The sequence below is a fragment of the Rhinoraja longicauda genome, chromosome 9 (assembly GCF_053455715.1).
Source record: "Rhinoraja longicauda isolate Sanriku21f chromosome 9, sRhiLon1.1, whole genome shotgun sequence".
Classification (NCBI taxonomy): Eukaryota; Metazoa; Chordata; class Chondrichthyes; order Rajiformes; family Arhynchobatidae; genus Rhinoraja; species Rhinoraja longicauda.
Genome location: NC_135961.1, coordinates 55,226,093 through 55,249,631, shown reverse-complemented (window position 1 = coordinate 55,249,631; position 23,539 = coordinate 55,226,093). Strand labels below are relative to the sequence as shown.

At 45.2% G+C, this 23,539-nt stretch overlaps 1 protein-coding gene across 1 annotated transcript in view; it reads right to left on the bottom strand.

Moving 5' to 3' along the window:
• Nucleotides 1-15,405, bottom strand: part of adgb (androglobin) — a 146,450-nt gene extending 131,045 nt beyond the window's left edge. Inside the window, exons 1-2 of the mRNA XM_078405531.1 lie at nt 15,341-15,405; nt 3,548-3,716 (exon numbers count right to left, since the gene is read on the bottom strand). Coding sequence (XP_078261657.1) covers nt 3,548-3,716; nt 15,341-15,405 — 234 coding nt within the window. The remainder of the gene's footprint in view (nt 1-3,547; nt 3,717-15,340) is intronic.
• Between the last annotated feature and the right edge of the window lie 8,134 nt (nt 15,406-23,539).

Here is a 23,539-nt window from a genome sequence, read left to right as displayed (position 1 = left end):
ACTTTTTTTTCTTTCACAGTATTAAACAAGGTCATCATCTGTTGTCCATCATAATTTTCCTGGAGAAAGTGGTGGAGAACCATCATATTTAATATTGTGAAGCCAGCCCCACAGTGCTGCTATGTAAAGTATTCCAGGATTAAGACCCAGTAATGATGAGAGAATGGTGATAGACTTCTAAGCTATGATAGAATGTGAACTTTAGAGGAAGATGCAGGTGCTATCATTCCCATGTGCTTGTTGCTCTCGTGCTTCCACATCGCATTAGTCTGACTGCGTTAAAAAAGGAAAATAACACACAGCATTTAGCAGAGTATTTTTCTCATACTTTGAAGTATCTCAAAGGAACATAAACACTCTGAATTCAGGTAATTACCTATCTTCAGGGCTGAATTCTCCACATTAGTAATGAGAACAAAATTTTGTATCATCTCATTTAACAATGCCCTTTGATTTGATTAATAACGGTAAAGCTACACGTGGATTCACCCAAGAATAATTATGTTTTAAAATGTAATTTTTGATTGCTGCTGTGCTGCACCAGTGACTGAATTATTCCAAGCTATTATTCCATGCACAGGTTCGCTCTCATTTTCAATATATTTGAAAATCGGTTTTAACTATTGAAAAGTATAAATTATAATAATAATGGCTTTTAATTTACATTTTTGCTTCAGTAAATCTATTCCATGGTTTTTGCATTATGTACAGACTGATAATGGTAGGTATCATATATATTAATAAGGTAATATATGCAGGAGATGCAACACCTGTCCCTTTACCTCCCCCCTCAACTCCATCCAAGGACCCAAACAGTCTTTCCAGGTGAGACAGAGGTTCACCTGCACCTCCTCCAACCTCATCTATTGCATCCGCTGCTCCAGATGTCAACTTATTTACATCGGCGAAACCAAACGCAGGCTTGGCGATCGCTTCGCTCAACACCTGCGCTCAGTCCGCATTAACCAATCTGATCTCCCTGTGGCTGAGCACTTCAACTCCCCCTCCCATTCCCAGTCTGACCTTTCTGTCATGGGCCTCCTCCAGTGCCATAGTGAGTCCCACCGGAAATTGGAGGAACAGCACTTACAGCCCAGTGGTATGAACATTGACTTCTCCAACTTTAGATAGTTCCTCTGTCCCTCTCTTCCCCTCCCCCTTCCCAGATCTCCCACTATCTTCCTGTCTCCACCTATATCCTTCCTTTGTCCCGCCCCCCTGACATCAGTCTGAAGAAGGGTCTCGACCCGAAACGTCGCCCATTCCTTCTCTCCTGAGATGCTGCCTGACCTGCTGAGTTACTCCAGCATTTTGTGAATAAATACTTTCGATTTGTACCAGCATCTGCAGTTATTTTCTTACACTACAGGTAATATACCACGATCAGAATTAATTATTGAACTCATCTTCTACTTAGGCAGTCTCATTGGATCCAGGATTACTTGCTTGCACAATGGTTTTGTGTAAGCTGATGTGGCTTCTGAGACTAATGTGGAAACTACAGATTCTTCCACAGATGAGGTGGAATTTGCTGAGGGCAGGTGGGTGGATAGCTTTTGAGGTGGTTCATTCTTTCTGCTGCTTACACAGGGTTTGTGTGCTCCTAATGCATGGCCCTGAAGTTCTCAATACCTTCCTGAATACTCTGCCCCCATTTGTAGTGGTCAAGAGCCAGAGATTCTAATGAGTTGGTCAGTTGGCTCCCCTGACCTGGAATACCTGATCATGAAATGCTGCCCTTTTTACCTATCAAGGGAATTCATCTCTGCCATCTTGTCAGAGGTCTACAATCCACCCCAACACAACGCCAAGTCGTAACTGGACAAATTCTGCTCAAAAGAGACAGCACACACCTTCAACATCTGAAGAAGGGTCTCGACCCGAAATGTCACCCATTCCTTCTCTCCTGAGATGCTGCCTGACCTGCTGAGTTACTGATCTGCAGTTATTTTCCTACTCCTTCAACATTGTTGGTGACTTTAATCAAGTAAATGTCAGGAACGTACTTCCCAACTATCGTCAGCATGCCTCCTCTCCAAGCTTGAAAGCCAAAACGTCCAGACTTAAGAACAGCTTCTTCACCACTGCTATCAGATTCCTGAACCAATCGCCTCTTTCACACCTCCTTCCCCCTTCTTTACTCTTAGCTGTGCCTTATTTGGTTATTCTGTTATTGTACTTAAGTGCTTTTTGCACAACTTCAGATTGCACTGCAATCTTTGAGCCATTCTGCTGTTCTCGCACTCATCAACGTATTGAGAAACATTACGATGTTTCAACATTTAAGGAAGATATTGTATTTCAGCAACCCAGAATATAAATACATTAAAGAAAAAACAAAGCAAACAAAGAGAGGTTTGATTTGATGCCACTGTGAGACTATTGTGAGACTCATCTTCAATCCCTCCAGTGAAAACCTTCCTTGGCCACATCTCTCCCTGAATGCAACAATGCTGGTATGAACCTAGATCGCACAAACAATCAGAAGGAAGATAGACACAAAATGCTAGAGTAACAGTGGATAGGTAGCATCTCGGGACAACAATCAGAAGGACCTGCTTTGGGTCAGTTTCCAACAGGAGTTGCCTCCATGCAAGTTCTACATTTTCCCTTCTAAGCAAAATATTATCATAACTGGTAGATCGGGCAGCATGGTGGCGTAGCAGAAGAGTTGCTACCTTACAGTTCCAGAGACCCGGGTTCGATCCAGACTACGGATGCTGTCTGTACGGAGTTTGTACGTTCTCCCTGTGATCATTTGGGGTTTCCCCAGGGTGTTCTGGTTTCCTCCCACACTCCAAAGATGTACAGGTTGTAGGATGATTCAACTTTGGTAAAAAATGTAAATGTTCCCTAGTGTGTAGGATGGTACTAGTGTACAGGGATCGCTAGTCGGTGCAGACTTGGTGGGCTGCACAGCCCGTTTCTGCGCTGTACTCTATTAAACTAAACTAAAACTAAACTAATCATGATCCAAACTAATACTACACACGAAAGAACCGTCAGAGCTTTCTCCTCCTTCAAAAGAATCAATATTGCTTCTGCTGTTCTCTCACAGGAACTAGCAAATGCCAATATTTTCCCTGTACACAGAAACATAATTTTGTTAACAAGATTGCGATGGAGCTCAACAATAAGATTTGATCATACTGGAGTGCTCTCCTTCAATGCCTTGACTGCTTTGCTCAGAGGAATTGATGAGGGAAAAGAAGGAACTTCTTGAGATAAAATAGTGACCACAATTCCACCAAATCCATGCAGCGCAATGGAATAAAAGATTTTCCTGTTATTTTAAATGACTAGGGGTGGGGAAGGGATGCATGGGGAAATTGTGTTATTTGCTTGGGGGTCATTATATATTTAGGATGTGGTGGGATATTTGTTCATTGACTTTTAATAAGAGTGTGATCACCTGTCATGTACTCGCATTGCTAATGTTTGAAAAATGCAAACAATTTAAGATGTTGAAAGTTTGATGTTAATTATCAACACTTCAAGAAATAATGAAATAAGGAGCTAAGTGAGATAAAGCATTCCAGGGACATACTTGGCTGGGACTCTTGGCACTTTTCTCCTTTTCTTTAACCGGTTTAATTCCTTCCCACTTCTCAGCGTTCACGTCCATTTCATTCCATTCAGGCCAGAGAGGATACCGACCTTTCCTGGCTTCAGTAACTCCCCCTGCAGCTCCACAGCTCAGGATAAATGAAGCAACACTGCAGAGGAATACAAAGTCACAAAGAGAACAATTGATCTTAAGCTGATTGCTTTTTAATCAAATCAGTCGGAAAGAGTAAAAGGTGCAGATTTAAGCATTTTTAATTGTTCAGGTTCTTAAAAAAATGTGAATAAAAATAACATCTCTCAAAGAAGACCTGCTAGTTGGAGTAAAATGCAGTAAATGTAAAAAGGATTATTTAAGAAATAGTCTTTCAGTTGGAAAAAATAATTGAATCAAATAGTATTCACATTCTGCTGCTTTCCCCTAATATCGCTCTGATGTTTTCTTTGTGTGCAGTAAACCTTCGTTTGTAATGGACTATAGAGGGGGAATGATGTCTGTTATTGCCTCTATAACAGAATCAAGGATTACCGAGTAATAGAGTATCTTTGTATAACTAGTAGAAATAAAGAACTGCAGATGCTGGTTCATACACTAAATGACACAAAGTGCTGGAGTGACTCAGCAGGTCAGTCGGCATCTCTGGAGAACATGGATAGGTGACGTTTTGGGTCAAGACCCTTCTTCAGACTCTCAGTCTGGAACTGGGTCTGGTATCGAGATAAGTCGATGGCCCCGGCCTTCTGGTAGCAAGGGAAGAGGTGACGATCGGTGGAGTCACTGGGTGTGGCCCATGGGTGTCTGCTATGCAGGTAGGGGTCGGCGGTGGCAGTGGTGGTGGTGGCGGCAGTCACAGCCTGGGAACGGCCACGGAAGCTGTGCGGGCCAGTGGTGGCGCCAGTGGGTCCAGCCTGGAAGTAGCCGGGGAGGCGGTGTGGGCTGGGGCTAGAGCCGGCAGTCTGGCCTGTCGGTGAACGTTGGCAGGTCCATCCACTGTCACTGAAGTCCATTATAAAGAGGTCTGTAATAATGAGAAGATGGACACAAAAAGCTGGAGTAACTCAGCGGCACAGGCAGCATCTCTGGAGAGAAGGAATGGGCGACGTTTCAGGCCGAGACCCTTCTTCAGACCCACTGCAGGCACTTTCCCCTGCAACTGGAGGAGATGCAACATCTGTCCTTGTATCTCCTCCTTTGCCTCTGCCCAGGAACTCGACAATCCTGCCAAATGAGACTGAGGTTCACATGTACCTCATCTACTGCATCCAGTGTACCCGATGTGGGCTCCTGTATATCAGCGAGACCAAACGTAGACTCGGCGGCTGTTTCACTGAACACTTGGGTTGGTTCACCAGGATCCCTTAGTTGCTAACCATTTTAAGTCCCCTTCCCATTCCCACACTGACCTTTCTGGCCTGGGCCTCCTCCATTGCCAGAGTGAGGCCAAACGCAAATTGGAGGAGCAGCACCTCATATTTCGCTTGGGAAGCTTACAACCCAGTGATATAAATGTTCTGTAATTTTGTGATTTTCAGTAACTTCCACACTTCCCTCCACTACTCCCTCACCTCTCTTCCCCCTTGCTCCCCTTCCTCCACCCAAGTCATTTAACCAGTTCCGCAATTCTCAAAAATTCGTAACTCTTGATCACACTCTCCCGAGCCAACATTTGGCCCATCAGGGAACCACCCTGCCTGAGGTCATCTGTTGCTGGCCCCGATTTGTCCTGGTCTTTTCTTCCCGCCATTTCTCCCCTGTAACCACCCCCCCCCCCCCACTCCACTTTCAGTCTGAAGAAGGATCCCAACCCAAAATGTCACCTATCTAATTTCGCTTGAGATGCTGCCTGAACTGCTGAGTTACCCCAGCATTTTGTGTCTATTCACCTATCACTTGCCAGGGTTTATCCAGCTCCTCCTCTCTTCCAGCGTTTTGTCCCCCACCACAATCAGTGTGAAGAAGGGTTTCAACCCGACAAACCACTTATCCACATTCCCCAATGAAGCTGCCTGACCTGCTGAGTTATTCCAGCAATTTGTCTCTTTTTTTGTAAAGCAGCATATGCAGTTCCTTATATCTACCTATTTTTCCTGATCTTTCAGCCATTGTAGACAGCTTCCCTTCATTTATTCTATCTAAACCCATGGTGATTTTCACTCATCTCTGTCAAATATTCAATTCCCTTGTCTAAAAGGGTACTCACCAAGGTCTCCAATTTATCCATATGACTGTCGTCTCCCATGCCTGGAACCTTTCGAGCAAATCTTTTATACCCACTCTAAATTCTTTATGTTTTCCTTAAAGTACAGTTTACGTAATACATCAGCTTTAGATGCAATGGGACAATTTTTTATTCATGTCATCACACAAATGTTTGCCAATAGCGAGCAAATTTTAGTGCCATGTCGTTGGCCTCTGCAAGATCCTTTACAGTGCATGTGTCATGCAGCATGTCACAGCTCAGGAGGTGTTCCATAGTCTGGAGGCATACTCTGTAATTACAGGCCTGTTGGATTAATATCAGTCGTAGAAAAGGTTATATCTGTAACCTGTTCCAATTTCTTCACAATCTTAGATTGAAACAGAAAACACTAGAAATACTCAGGAGGTCAGGCAGCATTTGCAGAAAAAAATTGATGGAGAGGACGTTTCATCAAACTCCTCATCAGATCTGATAAGGTCAAAGGACTGAAATATTAGTTCTGTTTCTTAATCCACAGAAGCTTACTGAGCTGCAGAGTATTTATTGTGGAGTTCCAACAGCTGCAGTATTTTGCTTCTGGTCCATTTGAATCTATTGTGTTCCTTTGATTCTAGTCTTGTGTACACTCCCATTCCTTTGAACTGTTAATGGTAGCTGTGGTCAACTACCCTGGTTTCTGGCTTTTGCAATTTCCTCCCTAAACTTCTGCATTGCTCTTTCTTTAAGGCACTTCGCAAAACTGCCATCGTTGACTGAGCTTGTAGTCGACATGTCCAATTCATTTTAAAAATCTGATTAGGCTTGGGAAGTTCGGCATGTCCCCGACAACTCTCACCTACTTCTACAGATGCACCATAGAAAGCATTTTATCAGGATGCATCACAGCTTGGTTTGGGAACAGCTTCATCCAAGACCGCAAGAAATTGCAGCAAATTGTGGATGCAGCCCAGACCATCATACAAACCAACCGTCCTTCTATTAACTCCATTTACACCTCACGCCGCCTCGGTAAGGCCAGCAGCATAATCAAGGATGAGTTGCACCCTGGCCACTTCTTCCCTCCCCAATCAGGCAAAAGGTATAGAAGTGTAAAAATGCACACCTCCAGATTCAGGGACAGTTTCTTCCGAGCTTATATCAGCCAAATGAGCCATCCGAGCACAACCAGAGAGTAGTGGTGAACAACTATCCACCTCTTTAGTAACCCTCGGACTTTCCTTGATCGGACTTTGCTGGGTTTACCTTGCACTAAATGTTATTCCCCTATCATGTATCTATACACTGTAAATGGCTCGATTGTAGTCATGTATTGTCTTTCCATTGACTGGATAGCACGGTAGCGCAGCGGTAGAGTTGCTGCTTTACAGCGAATGCAGCGCCGGAGACTCAGGTTCGATCCTGACTACGGGTGCTGCACTGTAAGGAGTTTGTACGTTCTCCCCGTGACCTGCGTGGGTTTTCTCCGAGATCTTCGGTTTCCTCCCACACTCCAAAGACGTACAGGTATGTAGGTTAATTGGCTGGGTAAATGTAAAAATTGTCCCTAGTGGGTGTAGGATAGTGTTAATGTGCGGGGATCGCTGGGCGGCACGGACTTGGTGGGCCGAGAAGGCCTGTTTCCGGCTGTATATATATGATATGATATGATAAAAGCTTTCCACTGTACCTCTGCACACTCTGCACACTCGACAATAAACAAAACTGAGATGTGAAAAAAAAGCTAGTGTGAAGTGGATTTATTGCAAGGGAATTTGACAAATGCTGGTTGTTGGAAAAGCTGAGCATTTTAATGAATGAATGAATGAATGAATATAACTTTATTGTCATTCAAAACTATACACCAGACGAGTGCATATTTGAATGAAATTCCGTTGCAAATTTGGCCAACAAGATTAAATAGAAATATGGCAGTTAAAATCTGCTGGAGCTTCTGATTCTCACACGCAAAAAGGAATGGCATTCACACATCTGCCTTCCCACCAGGGGTAAATTAAGCCTTTGGATTTCTATCCCTTGGTTGTATTATTGCTTCCAGCATATCAATATCTTTCTCATCACCTACAATTCAAACTGCATCAACCTGTGTACAGTTCAAAAGTGCAACAGGAAAATTTCATAATAATTCAACAGCTATTCTAAATAAAGCACAGAGATAGCTGGATGAATCAGATGCAGTTCACTGTTTGAGCTTGTGACAATGCCCCAATGATAGTTGGGACAGTTTCGCAAGCTGTCATTTGAAGGGATCAGAAGAGCAACAACTTATTCTTATTTCCTCCAAATATGTGAACTAACTCATAATTATTTACTCATGCAGACAGCAATTACCTTTATCACTTCTTCCCACATACATCCTCCCAGCCATTTGCATTTGCACAATCAGATGCTGCAGTTGTTCAGGAAATATATGGCCGTTGCTCTTGCCACATAGCTGCAAGTGCTGTGCAATGTATGGATCTTGATCGTTGCTGAACTGGGTCAACCCTTTTTGCTGAAACTGATTTCTTGTTGAGAGTAGAATAAACTTAAATTACTGTAAACCTTTAAAAAAACATTTGGCTGCTATATCTGCCTCATTTATGCTGTGGCAAAACACCAGAAGGAAAGCCCCACTGGCTGATGATAATACAATCTGTCAATGGTGCAAAATGACTTAATGTCAGGGCCACCAGCACACAACAGGGAAGTTGCTTGTCTTATCTCAAGACCTAACCTCAAAATGACCTTCAAGGTATTTCTTGGTTTCTGTGTGTTTTAAGTCAAATATCACTTTCTCACTCTCACCTCATCAGTCTGCTATATGTAATCCTAAGCAAGTCAGAGAACTGAACAGCCTTTCTCATTGCAGTCTGAATGTTTCAAATGTCATTATGCTTTAACACCTGACAGAATAACGACAGCAATCCACTTGCCCTGATGTATGATGTTAATGTTTGCGGAAATCATCAATTTTCCATTTATGAATTCTAGACGGAACCACAATTCATCGATACATCCAATAAATTGAAGAGAAACTTATTTATTCAGCGCAGTAAAAAATGTGAAAATTGTTATCAAATTGTGGTGCTGAAGTAAATAGCCTAGATAAATTTAAGGGGAAGATGGATAAACAAAGATTGAATGAAACAGAAGGACGGGATGGCAGAGTGTGATGAAACAGGATGAGACAAGCATAAGTGGATCATAAACACTGTCAGAGACATCTCGGGCCAAATACCCATGCTGTAAAAACAATACAGTTTAATTTAGCATGCTGCCCAGGTTCTAAATATTTTTGGATTTGGTCCTAACTGTGGTTTATTGACCTAAGCAAAAATTGTCTCTGAAATATCAGTCTCTTGTTCGTATGTGCAGGAGGTTAAATGACGTGCCGATTTATGGGTTGGTAAGCAGAAAACAGAATGGGAATAAAGAGAAATGTATATCAGTATTGCGGCACGGTGGCACAATGTAGAATTGCTGCCTCATACCGCCAGAGAGTCAGGTTCGATCCTGACTACAGATGCTGTCTATACGGAGTTTGTACGTTCTCCCCGTGACTGCATGGGTTTTCCCCAGGTGCTCCGGTTTCCTCCCACATTCCAAAGACGTACAGGTTTGTTGGTCTGTAATTATAGGGTTGTAATTAGCTTCAGTAAAGATGGTAAATTATCTCTAGTATGGGATAGTGCTAGTGTACCGGGATTGGTGGTCCGTGCGGATTTTGTGGGCTGAAGGGTATGTTTCAATAGACAATAGACAATAGGTGCAGGAGTAGGCCATTCGGCCCTTCGAGCCAGCACCACCATTCAATGTGATCATGGCTGATCATTCTCAATCAGTACCCCATTCCTGCCTTCTCCCCATACCCCCTGACTCCACTATCCTTAAGAGCTCTATCTAGCTCTCGCTTGAATGCATTCAGAGAATTGGCCTCCACTGCCTTCTGAGGCGGTGAATTCCACAGATTTACAACTTTCTGACTGAAAAGGTTTTTCCTCATCTCCGTTCTAAATGGCCTACCCCTTATTCTTAAACTGTGGCCCCTGGTTCTGGACTCCCCCAAATTGGGAACATGTTTCCTGCCTCTAATGTGTCCAACCCCTTAATAATTTTATATGTTTCGATAAGATCCCCTCTCATCCTTCTAAATTCCAGTGTATACAAGCCTAGCCGCTCCAGTCTTTCAACATATGACAGTCCCGCCATTCCAGGAATTAACCTAGTAAACCTATGCTGCACGCCCTCAATAGCAAGAATGTCCTTCCTCAAATTTGGAGATCAAAACTGCACACAGTACTCCAGGTGCAGTCTCACTAGGGCCCTATACAACTGCAGAAGGACCTCTTTGTTCCTATACTCAACTCCTCTTGTTATGAAGGCCAACATTCCATTGGATTTCTTCACTGCCTGCTGTATCTGCATGCTTCCTTTCAGTGACTGATGCACTAGGACACCCAGATCTCGTTGTACATCCCCTTATCCTAACTTGACACCATTCAGATAATAATCTGCCTTCTTATTCTTGCCACCAAAGTGGATAACCTCACACTTATCCACATTAAACTGCACCTGCCATGCATCCGCCCACTCACACAACCTGTCCAAGTCACCCTGCAACCTCATAGCATCCTCCTCACAACTCACACTACCCCCCAGCTTTGTATCATCTGCAAATTTTGCTAATGGTACTTTTAATTCCTTCATCCAAGTCATTAATGTATATTGTAAATAACTGCAGTCCCAGCACCGAGCCTTGCGGTACCCCACTAGTCACTGCCTGCCATTCAGAAAGGGACCCATTTATCCCCACTCTTTGCTTTCTGTCTGTCAACCAATTTTCTATCTATGTCAGTACCCTACCCCCAATACCATGTACTCTAATTTTGCCCACTAATCTCCTATGTGGGACCTTGTCGAAGGCTTTCTGATAGTCGAGGTACACCACATCCACTGGCTCTCCCCAGTCAATTTCCTAGTTTCATCCTCAAAAAATTCCAGAAGATTCGTCAAGCATGATTTCCCCCTACAGTTTCCGTGCTGTATCTCCAAACTGAACTACATTAAATTGACGAATGTGGGAAGTGGTGGTAAGTGAGATATCTTCACTGTGGATATTAATGACTTGATTGAAGGAATAGATATCAAAGCTTGTAGTCTGCGGCAGGGAAGTGAAAGGATGAAAAAATGGTAGATGGAGTCCCATGTGAGGAGATGCAAATCCAAAAAAACGTGGGGCTGAAGAAGACAGATGAAACATTTTCGTAACTGGAAATTAGAGAAGGAATTTAACTGAGGTATTGTATTTGAGTAAAGGCGAGTCTGATTCAGTTGTGTAGATTTGTGAGATATCGCTTGTCGGAAAGAAAAACAGAGCTATAAAGTATTTTTGCAAAGAAGGAAAACATATTATTGCCCAAGTTCTGATAAGAATCTGAAACTCATTCTTTAAAAGGCTATTGTTATTAAATCAATTGAAACTTTCAAGATCAGGCTCACTGGATAGTTTAGTGGACCAACAGTGGACAAATGGAGGTAAATGTGATGGCCTAACTGAATAATAAAATATGTTGAAGGAACTAAATGGAACAGTTCACTATTTTCGCTGTGCTCTTGGAACAGTGGCGTCAGAAACACAGATCGCATGTCTGAGAGACATCATTCAAAGTATATTTGTCAACTGCAAGGATTGAAGGAGGAGTCGACTAGTGAATGAATATGACGGGGGAGCCGTCCAATGAGGAGGATAATGGGTCGTCAGGCGACGGGGTCAGGGGTTTTTCTGGCCGAGGAAAGACAGTGGGGAGGGGGGTGGCAAGAAGGGATGGGGAAGGCCACTGAGGGGTAATAAAGCGGGCATTGGGAGGAGGAAGGGGGTTTGGGAAGATGAGTGGAGGAGAAAAGGAAATGAGGTTCAAGGAGGGGCAAGGAATAAGGTGGCTCAAGACAAGTTGAATGCCCAGGAACGAAGGAGATTACAAAAAGTAGTGGACACCACCCAGTTCATCACTGGCATTGACCTTCCCCAATAGTAGGATTCCATAAGAAGCTCGGCTTGATAAAAAGGCAGCCAGCACCATCGATGGCCAACACCACCCTGGCCATGCTCTCATTTCACTCCTACCATGGGGAAGTAGGTATAGGAGTGAGAATACCATGAACACAATGTTCAAGAATATCTTATTCTCAACAATCATCAAGCCTTTGAACGCAACACAACACTAACCAATGAACTATGGACTGTCTTGGGGTGCACTAAGGATTTCAGACTTTTTTCTCAGACCGAAGAAGGGCCCTGACCCAAAATGATACCTATCCACATCCCCAAAGATGCTACCTGACCATCTGAGTTACTCCAGCACAGTGTGTCATTTTTTTTCTACCTATCCGTAATACAAGTCCACCAGCGATATTCCGGCAACTGGTGATCCGGCACCTCCTTCATCAGACAAAATTACGGGTGCACACTTGAAAATACCCCCACAAGTCCCTACAAAAATGTAGCACCCAAGCTGGGTGAAGTGGCTGATCTCAACCTCATCGGGACTTCGGTGCCGATCGGCAGGTTGAATTTGACCCTTGCAGCCGGGGCTCTGGAACTCCAGCCTGGCTGGAGCCGGTTGATCCGTTCCGAAAGCCAATCTCTAAGGCTGACTTTACGGGACGGTATCTCGGCTGCCTAGGTGGACTGTTCCAGTACCGTTGGACTCCTCTCAGATGCCGTGACCTCTGTTGGTGTGGTAAAACAGATAATCCAGAAAAAGTTTGGAACCAAGGATGCCAGAAAATTGTTGGTGAACCTGTAACACTTTTAGGAAGCTACTAGACCAAGTGGACCCGATGGGCCCAAACCTCTCCTGCATTGGTACAGCACCCTCCCCTCCCCTCCCCTCCCTTCTCCCCTCCCCTCCCTTCTCCCCCCTCCCTACTCCCCCCTCCCTACTCCCCCCTCCCCCCCCTCCCTACTCCCCCTCCCCTCCCTATTCCCCTTCCCCCTCCCTCCCCTCTCTCCTCTCCTCCTTCCTCCTCTCCCCCCCTTCCCCTCCCCCCACTCCATCCCCCTCAACCCCCCTTATCCTCCCCCCTCCACCCCTCCACCCCCTCCCTCCCTAGGAGATAGATTTAAACTTTAAAATGTGAATAACTTTAAAAATATAACACCGATTTCTATGAAACATCTTCCATTAGCACCAAAGGGACGACGGTGAGTAAGGTGGGCCTAAAATTGTCACGCTATCGTGCACCGTTTTGGCTGTAGTTCAGGAACAAACAAACAAACAAACGAGAGTTTTAGTATATAGATGCACTTGTACTCCTGGATCCCACAGCTCTACCTCCTTCCCCAGGGCACAACCATTCTATTGAAGGTCATAACCTGGTTTGACTTCCCAAATGCAACACTTCATACTTATATGAATTAAACTCCATTTCCCATTCCTTAGCTTGTCCAGCTGATCAAGATCCTAACCATCTTCACTGTCTACGATACTCACTCTGAAGTCATTTGCAATCTTACGATTAATGCCATGTACATTCTCATCCAATTAATTGATTTTGATGACACACAGTAATGCAATGAGCACCTGATCTCTGAGGCACACCCTAGTTACAGGCCTCCAGTCCGAGAAACAACCTTCCACCACCAGCATGTTTCCGACCAGAAACCAATTCTATATCCAGTTAGCTAACGCTTACTGGATCTCATGCAATCTAATCTTCTAGAGCAGCCTGTCATGTGGAACATAATCAAAGGCCTACATTACATTACATCCTGCCCTCATCAACCTTCTTCAACTACAAAAGACTTGATCAAATTCATGAGAAACAATCTCCCTTGCAAAAAAACTTGGTGGAGGGCAGGGTAGCGGATGGTAGGGGAGGGCAGAGGAGGGGATGGTTGGGTAGGGCAGGGGAGTGGATGGTAGGGGAGGACAGGGGAGTGGATGGAAGGGGAGGGCAGGGGAGTGGATGATAGGGGAGGGCAGGGGAGTGGATGGTAGGGGAGGGCAGGGGATGGTCGGGGAGGGCACGGGAGGTGATGTTAGGGGAAGGGATGGTAGGGGAGAGCAGGTGAGGGTAGGACAGAGCAAGGGAAGGCAGGGGATGGTAGGGGAAGGCAAGGGAGGGCAGTGAAGGGTAGGGGAGAGGAGGGGAGGGCAGGGGATTGGGCAGAGTAGGGGAGGGCAGGGGAGGGTAAGGGAGGGCAGTGAAGAGCAGGGGAGGGTAGGACAGAGTAATTTAGGGCAGGGGAGGGTAAAGGAGGGCAGGGGTTGGGAGGGCAGAGTAGGGGAGGTGGGAGAGTAGGGGAGGTGGGAGAGCAGGGGTGGAGGGAGAGCAGGGGTGGAGTGAGTGCAGGGGTGGAGAGCAGGGATGGAGGGGATGGTAGAGCTGGGGAAGGGAGGGGAGGGTAGAGGAGGGGAAGGTAGGGTAGTGCAGTACAGGGTAGGGTAAGGAAGGGGAGGAGGGGGTTGGGTAGGGGAGGGCAGAGTAGGGGAGGAGGGAGCAGGGGTGGAGGGGAGGGTAGAGCAGGGGAGGGGAGGGGAGTGTAAGGTAGGGCAAGGAAGGGGAGGACGGGGTTGGGTAGGGGAGGGCAGAGTAGGGGAGGAGGGAGAGCAAGGGTGGAGGGGAGGGCAGAGCAGGGTAGGGTAGAGCAGGGTAGGGGAGGGTAGAGCAGGGTAGGGTAGAGCAGGGGAGGGTAGAGCAGGGGAGGGGAGGGTAGAGCAGGGTAGGGGAGGGATGGGGGGACAGGGTTGGGTAGGGGAGGGCAGAGTAGGGGAGGGTAGAGCAGGGGAGGGGAGGGTAGAGCAGGGGAGGGGAGGGGAGGGGAAGGGGGGACGGGGTTGGGTAGGGGAGGGCAGAGTAGGGGAGGGGAGGGTTGGGCAGAGGAGGGGAGAGCAGGGGAGGGGAGGGAAGGGGGGGACGGGGTTGGGTAGGGGAGGGCAGAGTAGGGGAGGGTTGGGCAGAGGAGGGGAGGGGAGGGTAGAGCAGGGGAGGGGAGGGGAAGGGGGGACGGGGTTGGGTAGGGGAGGGTTGGGCAGAGGAGGGGAGAGCAGGGGAGGGGAGGGGAGGGAAGGGGGGACGGGGTTGGGTAGGGGAGGGTTGGGTAGGGGAGGGGAGGGCAGAGGAGGGGAGGGGAGGGTAGAGCAGGGGAGGGGAGGGGAAGGGGGGACGGGGTTGGGTAGGGGAGGGCAGAGTAGGGGAGGGTTGGGCAGAGGAGGGGAGAGCAGGGGAGGGTAGGGAAGGGGGGGACGGGGTTGGGTAGGGGAGGGCAGAGTAGGGGAGGGTTGGGCAGAGGAGGGGAGAGCAGGGGAGGGGAGGGAAGGGGGGGACGGGGTTGGGTAGGGGAGGGCAGAGTGGGGGAGGGTTGGGCAGAGGAGGGGAGAGCAGGGGAGGGGAGGGAAGGGGGGGACGGGGTTGGGTAGGGGAGGGCAGAGTAGGGGAGGGGAGGGTTGGGCAGAGGAGGGGAGAGCAGGGGAGGGGAGGGAAGGGGGGGACGGGGTTGGGTAGGGGAGGGTTGGGTAGGGGAGGGGAGGGCAGAGGAGGGGAGAGGGATGGTTTGTGGTGCCGATGACAATCCCACCCTACTCCACACTTACCCGCCGTAAACGGGGGACGGGCTGGTCTTCAGGACCGAGTCCCGCTTTTTGCCACCTTTCGACATCTTGTCCCTGCGTTGATCTGCCGTTACCCGGCAACGGGGACGCGGCCGCAAGGAACCCGCCGGGTCCTAGCGCTGGTCGGCGGACAAAGCGGCTCCCGCCCAACTCTGCAACTGCAGCGGGAAGGAAGGAACTGCAGGTCCTCCGAAGATAGACACAAAAAGCTGGAGAAACTCAGCGGGTCAGGCAGCATCTCCGGAGAAAAGGAATAGGTGACGTTTCGGGTGGAGACCCATCTTCAGATTGAGAGTGATGGGGAAAGGGAAACGAGAGATATAGGCGGTGATAAAGAGAGATGTAGAACAAATGAATGAAATATATGCAAAAAAAGGAACGGTGATAAAGGGAACAGGCCATTGTAAACCTTGGCTTTTTGTGTCTATCTTCGGGATTAGGTACAGGTTGAGCACAACCCGACCTAGAAGTATAAGGTGAAGGAAGAAACCGCATATCCTGGTTTCTCCCGAAGACAGACACCAAATTCTGGAGCAACTCAGTGGTAACTCATTGAAACATACCGAATATAACAGTATAACAGAGCTTTATTTGTGAATGGCTTGGATAGAGTGGACGTGGAGAGGATGTTTCTACTCGTGGGAGAGTCTAGGACTGGAGGTAATTGCCTCAGAATTAAAGGATGTTCCTTTTGGAAGGAGATGAGGAATTTCTTTAGTCAGAGGGTGGTGAATCTGTGGAATTCTTTACCACAGAAGGCTATGGAGACCAAGTCAATAAATATTTTTGAGGCAGAGAGAGATAGATTCTTGATTAGTACAGGTGTCAGGGGTTATGGGGAGAAGGCAGGAGAATGGGTTTAGGATGGGAGAGATAGATCAGCAATGAATGAATGGTGGAGCAGACGATGGGCAGAATGGCTTAATTCTGCTCCTGTCACTTATGACCTTATGGGTCAGGCAGCATACCTGAAGAAAGGGAACAGGTGACGTTTCGGGTTGGTACCCCGACTTTTTCAGCTTGAAGAAGGGTCTCGACCTGAAACTTCATCTATTCCTTTTCTCCAGAGATGCTTCCTGCACCAGCATTTTGTGTACATCTAAAATCTATCTTAAGTAGAAGTATAAACCATGTATGTACATTAAAAGTGTTTCTTTTATAACCCGTCCCTGACAGATCTGAAGTCAATTTTACCTACCCTGGGGTGGTCCATGGGATTATTGACACGGTAGTCTAAAATGGGGTGGCCCACGGTGGGAGGAAAGTACAGAGTTTAACAAGTTCCACAATTTTGATCCAGTCACAATAAAGGATATGAATAAATTGTTACCTCAATAGTGCGTGACTTGGGTAGAAAGTTGCAGGTAATGACCTTTATTTGTGTGTTAATCTGAGATGTCTTAGAATGTGCTTGGCTGCCAATATTTAAAATGAAATGCATTGGAGATTTTAATCTTCAATTTGTAAATTATTGTTTCAAAACCATTTTCAATTTCACAGTGAATGAGGGAATTTAACCTTCTGCCTCAGCATAAAAAAATAACTACTATATGTTACAAAATTCAGTAATAGAAAGTGTTCATTCTCAAACTACATTGCTCATATTTCAGCTTTATCAGATAACCATGTCCAAGGTTCAATAATTTCAGACAAACCAAACGCAGGAGGATAAAAACTTTAATGTTATCAAAAAAGACACCGATGAGTATTACAATTGCTTCAATTCTCATTATATTCCATTTCATGCAGCAAAATATCCCAAGGCACTTAATTGGAGTGTTACTAAACCCAAATTAGCAGATCCCCACTTGTTGCAAGTAGGGCAAATGACCAAAGGTTTGGCCGAAGAGGTAGGTTGAAAGGAGTGTGGTGAAGAAGAGACAGGAGACGTAGATACTTAAGATGGAATTTCTAGAGAATGGTGCTCTGGTAGCTGAAGGCATGGCCACCAATAGTGGAGCAATCAAATTCATGGAAGAGCAGGAACCTGGAATTAGAGAACAGATATCTTTACGAGTAAAAACGCCAGGGGGAAGATTACAGATTTAGGAAGAGGCACAGCCATGGAGAGATTAGGATTATAAATTTAAAATTATTTCTGAACTAGGAAACGATTTAAATCACCAAACCTTGGAGCAATGGACAAATAGAAGTTCTTGTTAATTAGATCATAAGCAGCAGAACACAGGAGGCTGGATAAGAATGAATTGGAATAGATGTATAAAAAAGTATGACTGAGGATTTCACCAGCAGCATGAGTTGAGGCAGGGCTGGAATCCACCAATGTTATAAAGGTGGAAGCAGACAATTAGTGCAGAATTGTGGTCTGAAGCTCATCTTAAAAGTCAATTATGACCCAAAGAACTTGAGCTGTCATATTTTTGATCAGGGACAGGGGTGCAGATGAAGGCTACAAAATGGAATTTGTGACAACAAGCGAAGATAATTACATTAACCGTCACAATATTTAGCATTCTACCTTGATGGTGGAGTGGCTATTTAACATACAAAGTATTGTTTCTACAGTTAGTTTGAAGAAATTACTATTCACCCAGTGCTGGGTGTTAAAACAACAACCTGACGAATTAGAGAAATGGAGTCAAGAGAGGTGATCGTGAAGTAGAGATGAGTGTCATAGGTTTAAGTGTGAAAGGTGAGGCTACATTTTCAGATCACATTTCAAAATACAATTATCAATCTCCCATAGTATTGAGACATTAGGTCACATGTAGACTTGAAGCAGGATCAGAGGAGGCAAGAGATATTACAATCAAGTTAGTCTCTTTCCGGGATTCAAGAACGTAATTCTGACTGTCCTCAGTACAGTTCTGAGGAAAACGATTGCAGGAATGAGGAAGACGACCTGCATTTGCATAGCACCTTTCAAATCCCTTTTGGGATATTCCAAATTGTTTTATAGTTTATTTGAAATGTATTCAGTGTTTCAATGTAAGAATGGTAACAGCCTCTTTGCGCATACCAAATCATTATCAGCTAGAGAATAACACTGGGAAAGTGTTAAAACAGAGGTCATCGTTGTTTGCCCCACCATGTTACCATTTGGAGGTTTCCAATATTTTCACCATGTGAAAGAGGACAGCGGTGCATTTGCCAGTCAGGATGGTGGGTGACTTGTGGAAGAGTTTGCAGCACTGGAGTTTCTATGCACTTGCTGCTTTTATCTTTCTAGATGGTTCGGAGTACTGGTGAAAACTGTGCTTTTGCAGAAACCTGTCTGAGACTTCTGTAAGGGCAAAGGTAATAAAAGCAACAAAATACTTTTTGGCAGAAATGTCTTTTACTGGAATCTGTTCAGGATAGAATGATTGAATATTTTGCAATGACCATTAAAGGTCAGAATGGATTTATAATCTGAACTCATGTCAAATGACCCGTTTAATTGCTGAGAAATACCATAAATTCATAAGTGGTAGGATCGGAATCAGGCCATTCAGCCCATCAGGTCTACTCCAACATTCAATCATGGCTGATCTATCTTTCCCTCTCAACCTCATTCCTCTGCCTTCTCCCCATAACCCCTGACACGCATACTAATCAAGAATCTATCTATCTCTGCCATAAAAATATCCATTTACTTGGCCTCCAAAGCCTTCTGTGGCACATGGTTGGAATACCAGTGGGTCGATTTACACACATCTTCAAAAGGCAGTTAACTTGGTAAATCTTTGTCAAGATAAATAAGTGCACAAAAGAAAGTAGACTCTGCATTTGTCTGACACCAGAAATGGATTAGAACGTCGGAGCCAAACAGTGAGCATGAGTATACATACAACCTGAAAGGATTGACTGGTCAGGCGCCAGCCTGGAACAATGTTAGAACTGCTCAGTTCATTCATCAATTGGCCTGCATGAAGCAACTGGGAGCCTCACATTAAAATAGGTGATACAGTAAACTGTGTGCTGGGTGCATGAAGCTGCAAATGGACATTGATAGATCATGAGAGTGCTGAATGGCATTCAAAGCACGAGGTTACTCATTTGAACCCAAGATAGATCAGAATAGTTCCTAAAAAAGAAAGATGCTGCAGATTTTGGACCCAAGCACCTAAAAAAATATATTTTAAAGAGGCTAATGTAATGTTGGTCTAGTTTGAGAGCGCTGGAACATAAAAGGATGGAAATTATGTTGCAGCTGTACTGAGCTATGGCTGGGTCTGATGTGGATTAATGCATTGACTGCTGGGTTCTGCACTTTGATGTAGCCTTATTTAGTTGGCCTTATTAAGGCTGCAGCATAAATTCACCATAACAATTCCTGTACTGCAATGTTTTAAGTTTTGAGGATAGTTTGCAGACTTAGTTTGCATGCTCTTGAATATATGTGGGAGATCTAACTAAAGTGTTTAAGAATGACCAAGAGACTTGGCAGAAGGCAGACACAAAATGCTGGAGTAATTCAGCGGGTCATGCAGCATCTTTGGAGAAAAGGAATAGGTGACGTTTCAGGTCGAGACCCTTCTTCAGAATTGGCAGCTTGGGCAAGGGGAACTAATTTGCTATGATGGACAGATAGTGATGTAATGGAGGTAAAATTCGTTAGTCTTTGTGGTGGGGAGGATAGGTGCTCAGAAGCTCATCTCACGAGTCAAAGAGCACAGTAAGGTTGCATTCCATATGGTTTAGCCAAAGATAAAGGTCAGGATGTCATCAGTTGCTCTGACAAGGAGATAGTAGCATGGACTAAGGAAACTGCAGTTCATTCAGGGAGGATACAGGTTGGTCAGGAAGACAAAACAAGCAGTGAAGGTGTTAGGAGGGGTGGTGGAGCGAACTGGACTCCTCAGCATTGGTGTGGAACCTGTGTCCCCATGTCTTTGAATGATGCCAATGGATACCAGCATGGAGCACGAATAAGCACGAAAAGATCAATACCTGCAAGAACTGGTTTCAGATCATCAAATTCATGCAAATATTTTACAGAAACTGTTTCCTTTGGCACTTGTGAATATTGATACACACAACCTGTTATGTGACTATTATGTAATTTCCCTATTCTTTAGCACTACAAAATGTACAAACCAGGAAGCCTAAGATGTTATCCTGCAATCAAATAAATTATTGTACTTCAAGCAATGCGGTTTACCTTGAATGTTCTAACCCACATAAACTGCTGGTAGAAAAATCCCATGCAGAAAGTGGTAAGATGTTAGCAACAGGGTGTTAGCAGTGGTAGCATTGCTGCCTTGCAGTGCCAGAGACCCAGGTTCGATCCTGACCATGGTGCTGGCTGTATGGAGTTTGTACGCTCTCCCTCTAACCGCGTGGGTTTTCTCCGGGTGCTCCGGTTTCCTCCCACACTCCCAAGACGTACAGGCTTTTGGTTAATTGGCTTTGGTAAGTTGTAAAATTGTCTCTTGTGTGTGTAGGTTAGTGTACGGGGTGATCGCTGGTTGGCATGGACTTGGTGGGCTGAAGAGCCAATTCCCACGTTGTATCTCTAAAGTCTAAAGGGTTAGCAATAGGTTTATCCTTGTTACATGAGGTTGGATGCTCTCTCAAAGACTATAGTTCACAAAAAGCAATGGAGACATGCCATGAGATTTGTTGTTAGCCCCTTTCTCCACTCCTGTCATTAGGTGGCACAGCAAATAGAGTTGTTGCCTCACAGATCCATGAATTGGGCTCAATCCTGATTTCTAGTGCTGTCTACGTGGAGTTTGCATGTTCTTTCTCCCTGTGACCATGGGGTTTCCCATTACCCCACAGAAATGCAGGTTAGTAGGTTAAATAGCCACTGTAAATTGCCTCCTATGTAAAAGTGAGGGGGTAGAATCTGGGGGAGTTAATGGGATTGTTGGAATAGGATTAGTGCAAGCGCGTGTTTTGATGGTCAGAGTCGACTTCGACAAGGTCCCACATAGGAGATTAGTGGGCAAAATTAGGGCACATGGTATTGGGGGTAGGGTACTGACATGGATAGAAAATTGGTTGACAGACAGAAAGCAAAGAGTGGGGATAAATGGGTCCCTTTCGGAATGGCAGGCAGTGACCAGTGGGGTACCGCAAGGTTCGGTGCTGGGACCCCAGCTATTTACGATATACATTAATGACTTAGACAAAGGGATTAAAAGTACCATTAGCAAATTTGCAGATGATACTAAGTTGGGGGGTAGTGTGAATTGTGAGGAAGATGCAATAAGGCTGCAGGGTGACTTGGACAGGTTGTGTGAGTGGGCGGATACATGGCAGATGCAGTTTAATGTAGATAAGTGTGAGGTTATTCACTTTGGAAGTAAGAATAGAAAGGCAGATTATTATCTGAATGGTGTCAAGTTAGGAGGAGGGGGAGTTCAACGAGATCTGGGTGTCCTAGTGCATCAGTCAATGAAAGGAAGCATGCAGGTACAGCAGGCAGTGAAGAAAGCCAATGGAATGTTGGCCTTCGTAACAAGAGGAGTTGAGTATAGGAGCAAAGAGGTCCTTCTACAGTTGTACCGGGCCCTGGTGAGACCGCACCTGGAGTACTGTGTGCAGTTTTGGTCTCCAAATTTGAGGAAGGATATTCTTGCTATGGAGGGCGTGCAGCGTAGGTTCACTAGGTTAATTCCCGGAATGGCGGGACTGTCGTATGTTGAAAGGCTGGAGCGATTGGGCTTGTATACACTGGAATTTAGAAGGATGAGGGGGGATCTTATTGAAACATATAAGATAATTAGGGGATTGGACACATTAGAGGCAGATAACATGTTCCCAATGTTGGGGGAGTCCAGAACAAGGGGCCACAGTTTGAGAATAAGGGGTAGGCCATTTAGAACGGAGATGAGGAAGAACTTTTTCAGTCAGAGGGTGGTGAAGGTGTGGAATTCTCTGCCTCAGAAGGCAGTGGAGGCCAGTTCGTTGGATGCTTTCAAGAGAGAGCTGGATAGAGCTCTTAAGGATAGCGGAGTGAGGGGTTATGGGGAGAAGGCAGGAACGGGGTACTGATTGAGAGTGATCAGCCATGATCGCATTGAATGGCGGTGCTGGCTTGAAGGGCTGAATGGCCTACTCCTGCACCTATTGTCTATTGTCTATTGACCCAAAGGACTTGTTTCCGTGGTATTTGACTTTATGAATAATTACGTGCTTTCTCCTTCTACATCCCAATGTCAGCATTTTCTGAAACTTAGTAGGTCACCTTCCTCCCTCTCATCTTGGAAGGAATAAACATTCTTTAAGAGTTCCAAAATACACAAGCACACAAAAAAACATAAAATGGGATAACTTTTGAGGCAGGTTTTCAGGAGAAGGTGACATTAGGGAGAGACTTCTAGTGCTCAGGGACCAAGCAGTAGGAATTGCAAATGCAGTATCATATCATATCATATATATACAGCCGGAAACAGGCCTTTTCGGCCCTCCAAGTCCGTGCCGCCCAGCGATCCCCGTACATTAACACTATCCTACACCCACTAGGGACAATTTTTACATTTACCCAGCCAATTAACCTACATGTAGTTGGATGAAAGAAGTGGTATTTGCCTAAGACACCAGAAGTAGAAGAATATGCTGGTGTTTAGGATTGTGGAAGGGTACAGAAATAAGAGAGGTGATTGTCCTCATGAGATTTGGACACAATCATGAACATTTCAATATCAAATATCATTGGACTGGAAGCCAGAACAGAATGTTGACTTCAAGATTAGAAATTAACATGTACAACCTGCTGTATCCTAAACTTGGGGATAATCACAAGCTCGTAAAGTCAGGAGCCCACAAAGGGGTGAATTTTCTGCAGTGACAGCCTGGAGGCATTGCTTAAAATCCCTTATTTGAAGTATCTCAATGGATTTACAACACATTCATATACCAATAGAACAGCTGTACACATCTGAAAATATAGTAAACCCCCATTATTATGGACCACTTTATAACAGATTTCGGGTATAGCTGACTGTCTCTTTAAGAACATACGCTGCCAGTTACACTGCAGAGGTCATTGAAATTGACAGGCCAGTGAAATTGATTAACAATTGCTTTGACCGACACTTAACTCTATTAAACAATGTAACAAACAGCCTTAAGTATTTTATAGTTAGCAATAACAAAAATGCATTTTTAGCTGTTAAAAAGAACTTTGCAGATCCTGCAGGTTAGTGCCTTTGGAAGGATAAACAGAGTTAACGTTTGCGATCGATGTCCTTTCATCCTGAACTTTGGGCAGGCAGTCGGTCATGGGAA